The following is a 15,304-nucleotide window of genomic DNA, read 5'->3' as shown; positions in this document are numbered from 1 at the left end:
GGAGATTTCCTTGAGTTGGTGAGACAGAATATTGTTTAAGTGAGTTGAAGATGTCTGCAAAGACTGGCCTTTTGATTGGTGTACAATTTTGGAAACCCATCCAGGGACTTCATCTAGGCTAGTTGCTTTCCAAACATTTTGAAGTGTAAAGTGAAAGCAGTTGGGACTTCTGCCACCATGTTATATGAGACGGCGAAAATGGCGGATGACGGGACATGTCTTGATGGAGCTTTGTTTGCCTGTTCAAAATGGCACCAAAAGGCATTGAGCTCATCCAGTGGAAATGCATCAATGCTAGAGATTGTGCTTAATTTCAACCTGTAGCCCATAATGCTATTCAGGCCCTGCTGCAGTCATCTGCCATCTGCCATCTGCATGATTTAATTCATCCACTATCTTTTTTTGGGATTTTTTTTGGAATTCTCTCTTGGCATCCCTGATAACCTTGCAAACATCATACTTGGCTACATTGTACAGGACAGGGGCTTCCTTCTTGAAAGCTTGAGACCCTGGACCTTAACTGAGAGTGAATCTCTCTGTCCATCTAAGGTTTCTCGTAAGCCCCTAATTGTCATAATCGGGTCTAATTTTAGATTTTTTAAATTGATTCTTGGGATATGTGTGTCACTGGCAAGACTGCCCACTTTGGGAAGACTGGGAACAGTTGCGGAGACACCTTGATTTGTTGCATTAGGAGGGAGTAACGGGATTAATGACGAAACTGTGATATGTATTCACTTGTTATTCTGCTACTTGCATTATTAAAATTGTACTCTTTCTTCGTGAAGGATGCTGGCTATTCGATTAAGATTCACCATTTGGAGTATATGGATGGAGGGATACTAGATCCAGATGATGTACTGATAGATGTTGTGGAAGACAAAGATAAGGTAAGGCTTCATTTCAGTTCTCATTGACCTACATGGCAAAATATAAATCTTTTATAACTGAAGATGAATGTGTTGCATTTGAACTATTCCCCTCAGAACTGAAGAAATCGTCTTCTAGTTGGGACTGGAGATTGTAAGAATAAAACAAATAAAAAAATTCATGTGTTTAGCCGTGTTTTATGTTTGTTCAAATGTTTGTGTTCAAAATTTGTTATATAATAAAGATTGAATGGATATAGAGGCAAAAAAAGACTATCAGTCGGCTTAATGAGAACAAGAGTGTTCATGAACCAAGTAAAACAAAGTACACAATCTGGTACAATTCTATTTTATGCAGTGCATTGAATTTATCACATGCCTGTGCCCAACCAAGTAATGTGAGCAGCTGGTTCACTTGTATATCTGAAAATATTCTCTCCGGGCAATAAATTAAATCTGATTCCATGTCATACAATTCCCTTTGGAAGTTGGACCTTGAGCATTTCAGAACAAGGAACTTTCTATTTTGGTGAAGTTGTATCATTTTGTTGAAAGCAACGGAATCTGGCAGGAGAACAGCACCAACCCAAATCCAAAAGCAGCTCCAGTTTCCTTTGCACAAATGGACAATATTTGAAAGGGTTCTGATCGAAGTGAGAATCCATGGATTACCAGTGAGGACACTGTTTTCATTCGATGATTACACAGATCGAAAAATTATTTTGAACAGTCAGGATGTACCAAAAAGCTACCAATGAATAATGGGATAATATAAAATGAACCATTTAGATCGTTCCGTTTGCATTTACTAACTAAACTAATTATTTTTGTTTACAAATTAAGTTACTGTGTAAGAACCTGCGGTTAGTTTTCGGGAAACTTACCTATTTACCTATTTTAATTTCCAATAAACTGTATAATATAATATTTAAATTCACTTTTTTATTAAGGTCCCTGGGTATGCCTAACATCGTCTAGCCAAAGATGGCATCCTTGAACTGAACTGATCGTCCCAGTGCTGTTTCTCATCCATGGTTCCTTATCAACATTCTCACTTCCAAGCATTAAGATTATTGGTTTATTCTCCAGAACGTTGAGTCCATCGTCAAGGCTCATAATTTAGTTCATTGATGCTGCAGTGTTGCAATGACAGGGCTGTCAAATGAAGCATTGAACAGGAGCCCTTTTTGTCCCCATAACAGTATTTAAGTACTGTATGTCCATGGGTATGTTGGATGAGGTTGAATTGTCTTGGTGCCTTAGCCAGATAATGAGGCATCATCCAACATGAGTGCAAATACTAATGACAATTATCTTGTTGTTTGCGGGGGATTTTGTTGCCTCCAATTCTTCAGTTGCATTACACCAATATTGATGATGCCAACATTAGGAATATAGGCATGATTTTCCTGATTAGCTGCAGAAAAGAAAACACGGCAGAGAGGCTATGCTTCAAAGATTCGATCGCATGCAATTGTTCTGATTAACGAAAAGGTAAAGAGCCAGGGTGCACAGAATTAAGGTGATTGGTTGAAGAACTAAAACTAAAATGAATAAAAGTTTTTTTTTATACAGTGTGTGGTTTATATTGAACATGGTGGAAGCAGATTATTTTATACTGTTCAAAAAGGAGCCGTTCAAAAAATATCTGAAATAAATAAGTTTCTAAACTGTAGGGAGACATTGTGGATGTGATTTTTGTTAGATGGAGAACAAACAATCTACTGCAGGAACTCAGCAGGTCAAAATTCAAGCATTTGCTGCCTTGTGTCTCCATGTTCTTAGATGGTGTGTTCTGGATTTGACAGTCCAAAAGTACTCCCTATACACTAAACACTCTGTGTGGCTGCTTCTTGAAAATATGTAATTATCTATACAGTGCTTTAGAGTGTTTCAATGATAACAAAGGTATTATATAAATCCACTTATTTTCTTCTGTTTTTTTAATGTTAAGTGTTTGGGACTCAGAATGAGCTTGTCATAATTGCTGTGTCTGCTTAGGAATGCAAGAGCGAGGATAACAGAATTATAAATGGATTGGTTTATATTGCAATATATTAAGATTTTATTACTTTCGCAAAGCCATTGTTCAGTAAGATTATTGATGGATTATTGGATATGTTTTTGAGACTTTAGTCTAAATTGTTGTACATAATAAAATATTGTTTCCCAAAATTGGAAATGGATGTAAAAATATATTCCGATTAAATATGCTTGGACTTCAATTGTGTAGTCACTGCCCCTGAATCTGTTTAGCATAGTTTCAACTTTTTTTGCGCATACCATTGATTTTCCTCTTTCTCTCTTTTTTGTAATGCTGGCTCCCTTCATTAAACTCATATCTTGTCATCTGCCCAAATGTACGTCAATTTTAAAAAATAACCAGAGGGTTATGGGCTACATCCAACAGAAAAATGAATTGATGATGAAGTTAACCATGGAACTCATTCAGAACTGTGGTGGAAATTGGTGTGGCCTTTAAATAAAAAAGGGGTTGTGGGAATTGTTGAATGGCAATTAAATGAATAATTTCCAGTGATGATGCAACACTGATTAAATTAATGTTGATCGGATAGCAATAGATAAAATTGTTGCATTTTCAGAATATTAACCAAGGCAGCAAACCAGTATTGTTCAGAGGAATCTGTTATTTTAATTGCATGATAAAATATACTTTTAACTTTCTGAATTTTTTCACTCAAGACCTGAAACTTATCAACATTTTTAACATGGAATAATTCTATTTTTAGATAGCCAACAAATTCAATAAAGGTAAGTTGACAAAAATGACATCTTGAAAGTTATATGGTGTAAAATTGATCTCTAAAAATAGTTTAGATAAAATGGATGGAGGAAGGTATTTCCTCGGTGGATGGTGGCAGTGGTGGTGAGGTATGGAGGTGGGACGCTAAGTAAATCTGGACACTATTGATATGTTTTGTCAATCAATCCAATATGAAATTAAAGATAAATCTGTTGACGTGACGTAATTAGTATGTGGATTGCACTACACCAGGAAGAAACTGAAGTGCATATCATAGATGCAGTTTAGGGGAGAACTACATAAACACATGAGGGAAAATGACAAAAATGTTCACTGACTAGGATGGAAAAGCAGTAAGGAAAGAGGAGGCTCATCTGGAAATGCAAACTGCTTTATTTCTGTGCTACAAAATTACATGTAAAATCACGGTTCTAAAATTCAGGGTGGAAAGGATTTCCATGGTATAATTTTATGAAGTGCCCTCAATGATATTTATAATTTTCGTTTGCTTTTGCAAAGCTGAGGGAGTGTCGAAGATGGGCCACTTTTGATGGAAATGTTTGTGAAGAGATTTATTTTGGCACATCTGCCAAAAATAGCAAACTATGGTCTGTTTTGTTTCATATCAATGAATTTGCTCTCTTACTGAGGACACAGTGATGTCATTATTTTCTGGAGGATAATTGAAGAGCAATAAATTGTGTGTGCCAATTCTCCTAAAGGAGCTATCTACCAGATGCCAACTTTTGGTTCAGTATCAGGAGTGCTGATTGGGAAGCATTTTCACCAACATGCTGGGATTGAATGCTGATTTTATCTAGGTTTGATTCTTAATTACTAAAAAACAATTGCATTTATGTAAAGCTTCTTGGCATTTCAAAAAAAAACTCTCATAGTGCTTCATTTTAATCCAATTTGATATTGAGCGCCTTAGACCTACTAAGAGAGATGGGAAAAGCGTTGTCCAGAGAGCAAATTAAAGGAGCAAAGGTGAGGCGGTAGTTTGTGAAGGATATTGCAGGTGAAGTAGCTGGTTCCGTATCACTCACGCCCTTCACTCAATAACATACCCCGAGTTGTTGAGTGAAGAGTGAAGAATGTAAGGAGAGAGAATACAGTTAATGGCAAGACCCTTAAGAGCATTGATGTGCCAAAGGATCTTGGAATCCAAGTTGTAGCTCATTAAAGGTGGTGTAGTGGCCTGGACGAAGTCAGGAAAAGGCCAGCCGTCAGGCAGGTTCAAACAGTAGTTTTTAATGACACAGCAAGAACACACACACCCCCCGAGAGGGACCTCGGGAAACCTCATGGCAGACTAACGCCCTGTTCCTCAATAGCCGGGGGATGACCCAAGGGGTGGCCTAACGCCCAGGGACCGCCACAGGACCCCCCCCCCCCCCCAAAGTACCCGAGGCATGAAACGGACAGGGGGGTGTACATGGCGGCCAGCCCGGGTGCACACCATGCCCGGCACAGGAACAGGCAACTGACCAACAGGTGCAGGGGATGGAGTAGCCAGTGGAGGAGGTACCCTAGACGGAGGGCGCCCTCGCTTACGGGGCCGCGCTACCAGCACCGGCTGATCAATGTCAATATGCACCGGCTTCAGCCGCGCAACCGAAACAGTCTCATGCTGAACCCCCATGTCCAGGACGAATGTAGATGAGCCATGCTCTAGGACTCTAAAGTGACCCTCGTACAGCCGCTGGACAGGTGTCCTGATGAGCATCCCTACACAGGAAGATAAATTGGGAGTCCTCCAGAGCAGAGGGAACGTGTGGACGGAAGGACCCATGATGAGATGCGGGCACTGGAGCCAGCTTCCCCACCGTCTGCCGAAGGCGTTGCACCACCTGGCCCCGTGTCGGCGGGAGAAACTCCCCGGGCACTGTCAATGCGGACCCATACATCAACTCAGCGGAGGAGGAGGCCATGTCCTCTTTGGGTGCAGTGTGGATCCCCAGCAAAACCCAGGGGAGAGCATCCACCCAGTCCGGATCATTCAGCCGTGCCTTCAGGGCATCCTTGAGTTGGCGGTGAAACCGCTCCACCGGTCCGTTCGCCTGCGGATGATACGCCGTCGTGTGGTGTAGGCGAACCCCCAGGAGGTGTGCCATGGCCGACCACAGTTCCGACGTGAACTGAGGCCCCAGTCGGATGTTATGTCCAGTGGCACACTGAACTGGGCAATCCAGTGCGCCAACAAGCATCGAACACAAGTGGCCGTTGAGGAATCAGGTAGAGGAATAACTTCAGGCCACTGCGTGAAGCGGTCCACGACGGTGAAGAGATAGGTCGTGCCACGGGACGGCGGCAGCTGCCCCATGATGTCCACGTGAATGTGGTCGAACCGCTGCCGAGGGATGGTGAACTCCTGCAATGGCGCGCGCATGTGCTGTTGCACCGTGGTGGTCTGGCATGGGATGCAGGTGCGCGGCCAATGCCCAAGTTCCTTCCGCAGCCCGTGCCACATGAAGTGGGAGGCTACCAGGGCCGTTGTCGCCAGGATGGAGGGATGCACAAGTCCATGGAGCACCTCAAACACCCTGCGCCGCCAGGCGACGGGGATGATGGATCGTGGAAGTCCAGTGGAGACATCGTACAGCAGCGTTGCGCCCCCAGGACCACAGACAACGTTTTCCAACTGCAGGCCCGAAACTGCCATACGATAGGCGACCATCTCCTCGTCGACCAGCTGAGCGGCTGCCAGAGCGGAATACTTAATACCCTCAGAGACTTGGAGAACCGCGTGGACTGCAGGTCACGATAAGGCATCGGCCACCCTGTTGTATTTGCCCTCAACGAAACAGATAGAGGTGGTATACACAAACACATACGCCAACTGCCTCTGCTGCCGGGCAGACCATGGGTCTGAAATCCGTAAATGCAGCAAAAGGCCTTCCCTCCAGGAAGTACCGAAAGTGGCGTACAGCGAGGTACAGGGCGAGGAGCTCATGGTCGAAAGCACTGTAACGGCGCTGAGCACCACTGCGATGCCTGCTGATGAAGACAAGTGGCTGCCAGCAACCTTCAACGAGCTGCTCCAACACTGCCCCAACCGCAACCTCAGAAGCGTCCACCGTCAGGGCAGTCGGGGCGTCCCCTCAAGGGTGGACGAGCATCGTGGCCCCAGCCAGGGTCTCCTTAGCCCTCTCGAATGTCACTGCTGTCGGACCACTCAACCTCCCCGCGATGACCAGCGATTAGGTGGAAAAGCGGACGCATGATTGTGGCTGCTGCCAGCATGAAACGGTGATAAAAGGTGGCCATCCCCACGAATTCCTGGAGGCCCTTAACTGTGGTCAGACGGGGGAACCTGCGGACAGCGTCCACCTTGTCCGGCAGAGGAACCACCCCCTGTGGAGTTACGCGGTGGCCGAGGAAGTCGATAGCTGTCAGCCCAAAACGGCACTTGGATGAGTTGATGGACAAACCAAAATCGCTGAGGCGCTGACGGAGGTTAATGCAGTGCTCCTGCCGCAAGTGACTGGCCACAAGTATGTAATCCAAGTACACGAATACGAAGTCCAGGCCACGGCACACACAGTCCATAAGTCGCCGAAAGGCCTGCGCAGCGTTCTTCAAACCAAAAGGCATCCGCACAAATTCAAACAGTCCAAATGGCGTTATAATGGCTATCTTAGGGATATTGTCGGGGTGGACCGGAATTTGGTTGTACCCTCGCACGAGGTCCACCTTGGTGAACACCGATGCTCTGGCCAGATGGGCATTGAAATCCTGAATGTGCGGGACCGGGTACCTGTCGGCGACGGTCGCATCATTCAGACGACGGTAATCCCCACACGGACGCCAGACGTCAGGCAGGTTCAAACAGTAGTTTTTAATGACACAGCGAGAACACACACACCCCCGAGAAGGACCTCGGGAAACCCCGTGGCAGACCAACACCCCTGTCCCTCAATAGCCGAGGGGGATGACCCAAGGAGTGGCCTAACCCCCAGGGTCCGCCACAGGGGCAGCATAAGTTGATAGGGTGGTAAAGAAGGCGTATGGTAAACTTGCCTTCAATGCTAGGAGCACTGAGCACAATAGTCAGGAAGTCATGATGCATCTCTATTGGACTTTGGTTAGGCTGCATTTGGATTATTGCATGCAGCTCTGGTCGCCCCAATACAGGAAAGATGTGGAAGCTTTGGAGAGGGTGAGTGGGAGGCTTACCAGATGCTGTCTGCACTAGAGGTTTTCGGCTACAGGAAGTTGAATGGACTTGGATTGTATTCTCACGAACATCAGAGGTTGTGGGGAAACAATAGAAGTATATAAAATCATGAAAGACAGAGATAGGATAGATAGCCAGAACCCAGGGGGTGGGAAATGTTCAACAATAGAGGCATAGCTATGAGATGAAGGTGGAAAGTTTAATGTATATGTGCGGGGCAATTTAGTTTTACGCACAGTGTGGTGGGAACCTGGAACACATTGTCAGGGATGCAGATGCAATTGCGGTGTTTAAGAGGCTTTTAGATAGGCTCATGGAAGTGTCAGGTGTTGTGGGGGGAAGGCAGGTCAATTGGATTAGGAGGGAGAGATAGATCAGCCATGATTGAAAGGTGGAGTAAACTTGATGGGCCGAACGGCCTAATTCCGCTCCTATCACTTATGATATGACATGGATCATAAACAGGCAGATGAGAACAGTTTAACTTGGCATCATGTTTGGCACAAACATTGTGTGTGGACTGAAATACCTCTTCCTGTGCTGTACTGTTCTGTGTTTTATTTTTCTATCTGCTCCATGTTTTCAAAGGATGGGCACAGTAATGATGGGCACAGTAATGATTGATTGTATTAAGTAATTTGTTTTTTTAATAGAAACAAAAAATGTTCGAAACACTTGTCAGATTAGGAAAAGTGAAACTGGTTGAATGTTTCAGGTTGGAGACGCATCGTCAGAACAGCATTTTTAGCGATTTACAACATCTGCAAATTTGGGATTTCATTTTTTTTTTTGGATGGATTTGCAATCATCATGAAGAGGACACCATGTTTAAGAATGGATCCTCTGAGGATTGGGTATGAGATGTCCCTTCACTCATTGCAATGCATGTTGGTCAGCAAGAATTTCAGAGCTACATTGGTGAAAGATTTTTTATTTTCTTGCCATTTATCATTTGTTACTTTTTTTAACACAACTGCCTATTGATCCTGAGTTATGAGTAATTTTGTGCTGTGGACTCAGACAGACTGCTAATATTGCAATTAACTTTTAACTGACCAGATTAATTTAATGTAGGAATTTTCCAGATGTTGAGAAATAGTGTATGAAGGCTTTTATATAGTCATGATAGTTTGTACTAAATTACCAATCCTCAAACATTCTTTCCATGTTAAGGACTTTGGAGAAATCCCAAGGTGTTTTGTATCAGAGCTACAAGTGTATCAGTGTTTGTTGGAGGTCTTCCTTTATGTGGTGGGGGGGGGGCGGGGGGGGGAAACTTTATTGCCTAGTTCCTACCTGGTCGGAGGGGCGGCTTCCCTCCGAGCTGCTCCTTCGCCCCTTCCTCGCGGCCTACCATCAGACTGGAGCGGCGTTTCCTGTCTGGACCGGCTGGAACCCCAGCTTCGGCGGCGGCACAGCGCTGGGACACCATCACGGAGCGGGCGATGCCTTACCGGGTCGCCGTGCGGTCAGGCCCGGAGTGCTGGGACCGCCGACTCCAACATCCGAGGAGCTGTGGCTTCGGGCATCCAGCCGCGGGCGGCGCTGGATTTAAAACACCGCGGAGCTTGGGATCCGAGATCGCCAGAGTCGGAGCTCCAACCAGCGCGGACTGAGGACTTTGGGAGCCGCGGTCTCCAGGGAGGGAGCGTCCGCTCCAGACATTCCAAGCCGTTGAGGAGTGTTCACCCGACGCCGGAGTTCCATCTTCCCGGCAAGAAGACCTGAAAACATTGGACTGGCTGCGGAGGCCACAAATAGGCCCCGACCTCGGGTGGTCACAGAGGAAGAGGACTTAACTTTCTGATGCCTTTCCCCACAGTGGAAAAATTTTGATTCTGCTATGGGGGGACGTTCATGTTGAACTCTATAATATGTGTCATTTTTATTTTTTTTTAAATTTTTCTATGGATGTGCGGAAACTTTATTATTTCTTCTTTGTAAAGCACTTTGGTTTCAATGCGAGTTAATTTAAACGTGCTATATAAATAACATTTACTTACTTACTTACTAGAGCACAAATTTACCCAGGGTCAGGAGAAACAGAACAAATGAATGAACGACTAGGATGGAACTGCAGATGCTGCTTTACACGGAAGATAAACACAAATAGCTGGAGTAACTCAGCGGGTGATGCAGCATCTCTGGAGTAAAGGATGTTTCTGATTAAGACCCTTCTTCAGACAATGAGCGATTGTGTTGGAGGGAGAATGATGAAAGCAAGGGTCACAAGAAGGGGCAACTAATTATACATTGGATATTTTATCAACAATATACTCGATAATGTCAAAGGAGCAGCATTGCCAATGAAGACAATAGCATGGATCAATGGGCAACAAGGCAATGGGTAGTATTGTCATTTGCATTAAGTTCATATCTTAATTTTAACTGGAGAATCTGACAAAAGGTCAAGCCATAGAGTCTGGGATGTAATTGCACTGTGTGTGAAGTTACTCTGGCAATTCTTTGTGACTGTAAAATGAATAATGGCTTAGTCGACTTGTTTTATTTGGATTTGTGAATTTGCAGTCTTCCAACGAAGTTTTAGATGCACAGGGCATAGAATATATGGGGCAATCCGTTTTTTCAAAAGCTATAAACTTTTCTCTTAGACAAAGAAATCCAATTAGTTCCACACCTGTGATCTTTTTGTTATAGCTCTGCAAATGTTTCCTTTTATTCCAAGTTATTTTAAAATGCATTTTGTTCTCAAGTCGGCTTTGACTACAATTTTGGGCATGCATTCCAGATTGTAATAATTTGCTCTAAAAAAGTAAAGTTTCTCATCTCCCTTGGATTTTTTGCCATTTACCTTGATTACCGTGTTACCGATCCTACTGCCATTGGAAACAAAACTACAGACAATTTTAATTCAGTTAGAAATATTACGGTCCTCTGCTTCTTCTGTAGATTTTATTATCAGCTGTGGACAGAGTATAGGAAATGATTCATAATGGAACAGTGGTTGTCTAAATATATTGCCATCTGCTTTCCATGTTATCTCTAACATTGTAAAATATCACACAGCACTTCCCGAGGGAAAATGGATGCTAGACATTAATAAGGAGGAAGAATGTAAGAAAGCATTTTTGTCAGGTTTTGAAAGGTGGGACTGACTGCCAGGCAAAGGGCTGATAAATGGCGTTGCCAAGAAAATAAGACTAAGACAACTGACAGTTCTCGTAATAGTGTTAAATCAATGGGACGATGGTGGAGAGAGTAAAAAACGTCAAATTCCTGGGCGTGCATATTTCCGAATTTCTTTCCTGGACCCAGCACTGATGCAATTATAAGGAAAGCACATCAGTGCCTCTACTTCCGGAGAAAATTCCGGAGATTTGGTATGTCAAAGAGGATTCTCTTGAACATCTACAGGTGCACAGTAGAGAGCATATTGACTGGTTGCATCATTGTCTGGTTCGGCAACTTGGAACGTCCGGGAGCGGAAAAGACTGCAAAAAGTTGTGAACACTGCCCATTCCATCACCGGCTCTGACCTTCCCATAATTGAAAGGATTTTTCAAAGTCGCTGCCTCAAAAAGGCAGCCCACATTATCAGAGACCCACACCATCCTGGCCTCACACTCATTTCACCACTGCCATCAGGAAGAAGGGACAGGAGCCTGAAAAGTGTAACGTCCAGGTTCTTCTTCCCTACAGCCTCATATAGGCTCTGAACTACAAAACACTATTGTTATTATTGTTGCACTGTTTTGTTTGTTTTTTGTGTATGTGTGTATATATATATTTGTGTATGTTGTGAGTATGTGTGTATATATATATACACACTGAGCGTTTCTATCATACTATGTTTGCATATTCTGTTGTGCTGCAGCAAGTAAGAATTTCATTGTTCTATCTGGGACCTATGACAATAAAACACTCTTGACTCTTTTGAAAGCCACGGTGCCGCAAGAGCTGGAACTGTAAGCATTGAAAGGGGCACAGTCACTGGAAATGAAGTTGGAGAATCACAAACCCGGAATGCTACCAATTTGCTTAAGCAATAACCATATATTTTAAAGTAAAAACAGACAATGTTCTCAGTATCCACAGGTTAGCCAAGGTCTGTGAGAGCAGAAACCATGTTGACCTGTCAGGTCACTAGATGTTGGGTTAATCAGGTGTTTTGAAGTGTGACTACTTTTAATGGGAAGTGCAAACAGCAATGTGAAAATCTTTATCTATTTTATTGCTGGATGGTGTAGAATTTCCTTTATCTATTCTATCATAAATGATAGATTGGTCTCCAATATTGCTGGCTGGTCTTCCTCATTTATTTCACACAGTGTCAGCCTGGAGTTTGCACTCAAATTTCCAGAGTGGTAGATGGTGTCAACCGCAGGGGTGTTCTTTTAGTTTCAGCATATTTGGTTAAATGGGTCACTGTAGTCATTAACTTGCAGGTGAGAGAAGATTTTATTATAAAAAATTGATAGTGGAACTTACCGGATTTCCAATCATGTGTTGAATACTCTGTTGTACAGATTGAAATTCTCAGCAGGGTAGCCGTGCAAACCTGGTACACTCTGCTGCCCTCCATAGGCTTCACCAGGTATCATGATCATATCCAACAGTAACGGTGACAAGGTTACACAAAAAAGCTGGAGAAACTCAGCGGGTGCAGCAGCATCTATGGAGCGAAGGAAATAGGCAACCTTTCGGGCCGAAACCCTTCTTCAGACTGAAGAAGGGTTTCGGCCCGAAACGTTGCCTAGAACCTTCGATTCTCCAGCATCTGCAGTTCCCTCTTAAAAACAGTAACGGTGACAAAATGAATGTGTTCCTATTCTACATATGTATGGCTAATGGATTTGTTTACAGCCAATGTAAATGAGCACAATACTTTATGGGGAAGTCTCTTCAGCACTTTTTTTCCTCTTGCCTATCGCTCATCAATCTCTGATGGCTTGTTTGCTCTTTGCAAGTGGTTTGGCATGTCACCAAATACTCTAAAAACTAAATTTTCGACAGATGTAGAGTAGTAAGCATCATGGTTGCAGCATGGCCTGGTATGGAAAGCAAGAGGCTGCAGAGACTCGACCCAGTTCATCATGGGCTCAGTCCACCCCTCCAACAGAAGCATCTACATAAGGCACAGCCTCAAGAAGAGCATCGATTATCAAGAATCCTTACCATCCCGCCAGGCTTTTTCCCACCACTACCATCGGATGCGAGGTAGGGAAACCTAAAGTCACACATAATTAGCTTCAGAAACAGCTACTTTCTTGAACCAGCTCATGCAAAATTTAGGCAAGTGGCAGTTGAAGGTTTATCGTACAACGTATGGTTTCCTCCTCGGCTGTACAGCTCCTTCATTTTCATAGGAAGACATTGATATCTACCTTGTCGTTTGAATTCAGTTGAGTTATGCAGTTGCAGCATTTACGCCCGTCTTTTTTTACTTTTAAAATAACTTTCTAATACCGAAAGCACTCAAATCAAAATATTATCATCGGGTCAACTGGTCCTAGCAGGTCTCCAGCAAACAAGTCCTATTCCCTTGTTTAGGGACACTCTGGCCATTATCTACCTCTCTGGCTATTGCACTGAATGCTGTCTAGTGATCATTTAAATTTTTTTGTGGAAGTTTTTTCTTTTTTTCCTCATCCCACCTTCCTTCCTCTTTCCTCCATGACCCCACCCGCAATTTTGCAATCTGCTAATCTGAACGTTTTAAGATATTTGTTTTTCTTCCTCAATTATGTATCGGACGTCTGGTTTACATATATAAAAAATAATTTGGAGGTTATCAGCTTGCAACGTAAGCAACTTGTTGCACATGAAAATTAGGTACTTTGACGCCTTACAAATGGCAAAAAATAAGGAATATGTCTCAACAATTAGTGCCTTAATACATTTTCAGTCTTAACCATTGTAACAGAAATTGAAAAATATTAATTCTTTGAATCAATCATGATATCTTAATTACCCAATCCTGTATTTTAATTTAAACAATCCAGTCTCCAAGTAGAACGCTGCTGCATTTGCCAACTTTTTTATTTCTTTTTGAACAGTCTTCAGTTGCCCACGTGCGCTTTTGTTCTGGGAACACCTAGCTCAGGCAATGATCACAATCCATTTCTTTTTAACATAAATTAAAAAAAAGTAATAACTGATAATGAACGAAAGCAAAAACAACACTTAAACAAGCACTCGCATGCATGCAGAAAGCTTCTGTGAAATTGCAGCTGGATGTCAGAAGGCTTAAAGTGTGATATTCTGCAATGTGTGCAAGATGGCAGGTGCTATCTTATTAACCCTGTCTGCCATGTTGCAATTTTTCTTGGCAAAAAATATTCTATCTTTTTATTCTTTGGGCGTAAAAATCTTTTCGGAACTGTTCAGTTAACTTGCTTGATTATTTTTCATATTTTGTTCATGTGTCATGAACAAAATATGATTTTGTTCATATTTTTTCATATTTTTGTTCATTTGTCATTTGAACCTCATGTGAGGTTCAAATGACAAATAAAGGTATTGTATTGTATTCAAATGAAAAATTCTACTTTTCCCTATTTTTAAGCTCCATTTTGCCATGTAGTTCTCTGATACTAACCAGCCACTGGAGAGCCCTGCTTGTCAGTCCATGCCAGTGTGATTCTAAGTAAAACCTTAGCTCCTCAGAAATTGCATAGCATTATCCCTCCCACTCCCCAGTAGGAAATGCTTTGATCGCTATTTGTCACCGATTAACTATCTTGAACTTGGCATGTGGTAGACTGACAAATGGGAGCCTGCACTTGCATCCATTCAATACATTATTCAATTCTATCTGTTTTCATGGCCTTGCAGGACAACACAAATCACCATTGGTTCAACTAGCCTTTTTCCTATTTGTTGAATATTTGATTTTTTTTCCAAGTTGGTAATGATCAAAAACAATTTTTTGATGCAAGAGAAGCAGAGATGGTGCTGTGTGCATCAGAAATTACCAGTTAAACTTATTTTCAGTCAAGCTCTATAATTAGTTACACGATTTACATATTAACATTGAACCAACCTGATTTAATCGATACATAGAATTACCTTATTTCCCGGCAATGAAGACGCTATTTTTTACCCTAAAATAAGACCCGAAAAAGGCCAAAGGTTAGCTTGTTAGTCAAGAAAGATAGACTTGGGCCAAATTGCTTTTAAAACATGGGGGAGACACAATGAGGTCTAACACAGGGTCGGCAAACCTACGACCCAAATCCGGCCCGTAACCAAACTCAACTGGCACGCATGCGTATTTTTTTTTCAATTAAGGGCCTGTCCCACTTGGCCGACGTTTGGACGACTGCGGAGCGTCAGTGACCGACGCCCGTAAAACCGTCAAGTTGCACGACATACACACTAACGTATGCTGTCATGTGGGTGACGCCCGGTTAGGGTTGAGGCTGTAAAATATTCTTCCTTCAATGCATGGAATTTAAACATTAATATATTAAAATTAATACAATAAAATCAATTATTTGTTCTGTTTTATTTATAGATGTGTTGGTTCGC

General features: G+C 42.8%; 1 protein-coding gene across 2 annotated transcripts in view; it reads left to right on the top strand.

The window, feature by feature from the left end:
• Window positions 1-15,304, top strand: part of pard3bb (par-3 family cell polarity regulator beta b) — a 1,003,167-nt gene that overhangs the window by 101,775 nt on the left and 886,088 nt on the right. For both annotated transcript variants that reach the window (XM_055638338.1, XM_055638337.1), the window contains exon 2: window positions 789-890. In XM_055638338.1, the coding sequence (XP_055494313.1) occupies window positions 789-890 (102 nt within the window). The remainder of the gene's footprint in view (window positions 1-788; window positions 891-15,304) is intronic.

Source organism: Leucoraja erinacea, chromosome 7 (assembly GCF_028641065.1).
Source record: "Leucoraja erinacea ecotype New England chromosome 7, Leri_hhj_1, whole genome shotgun sequence".
In the NCBI taxonomy this organism is placed as follows: Eukaryota; Metazoa; Chordata; class Chondrichthyes; order Rajiformes; family Rajidae; genus Leucoraja; species Leucoraja erinaceus.
The sequence above is the reverse complement of the archived record's forward strand: the minus strand, read 5'-3'. Positions and strand labels throughout refer to the sequence as shown.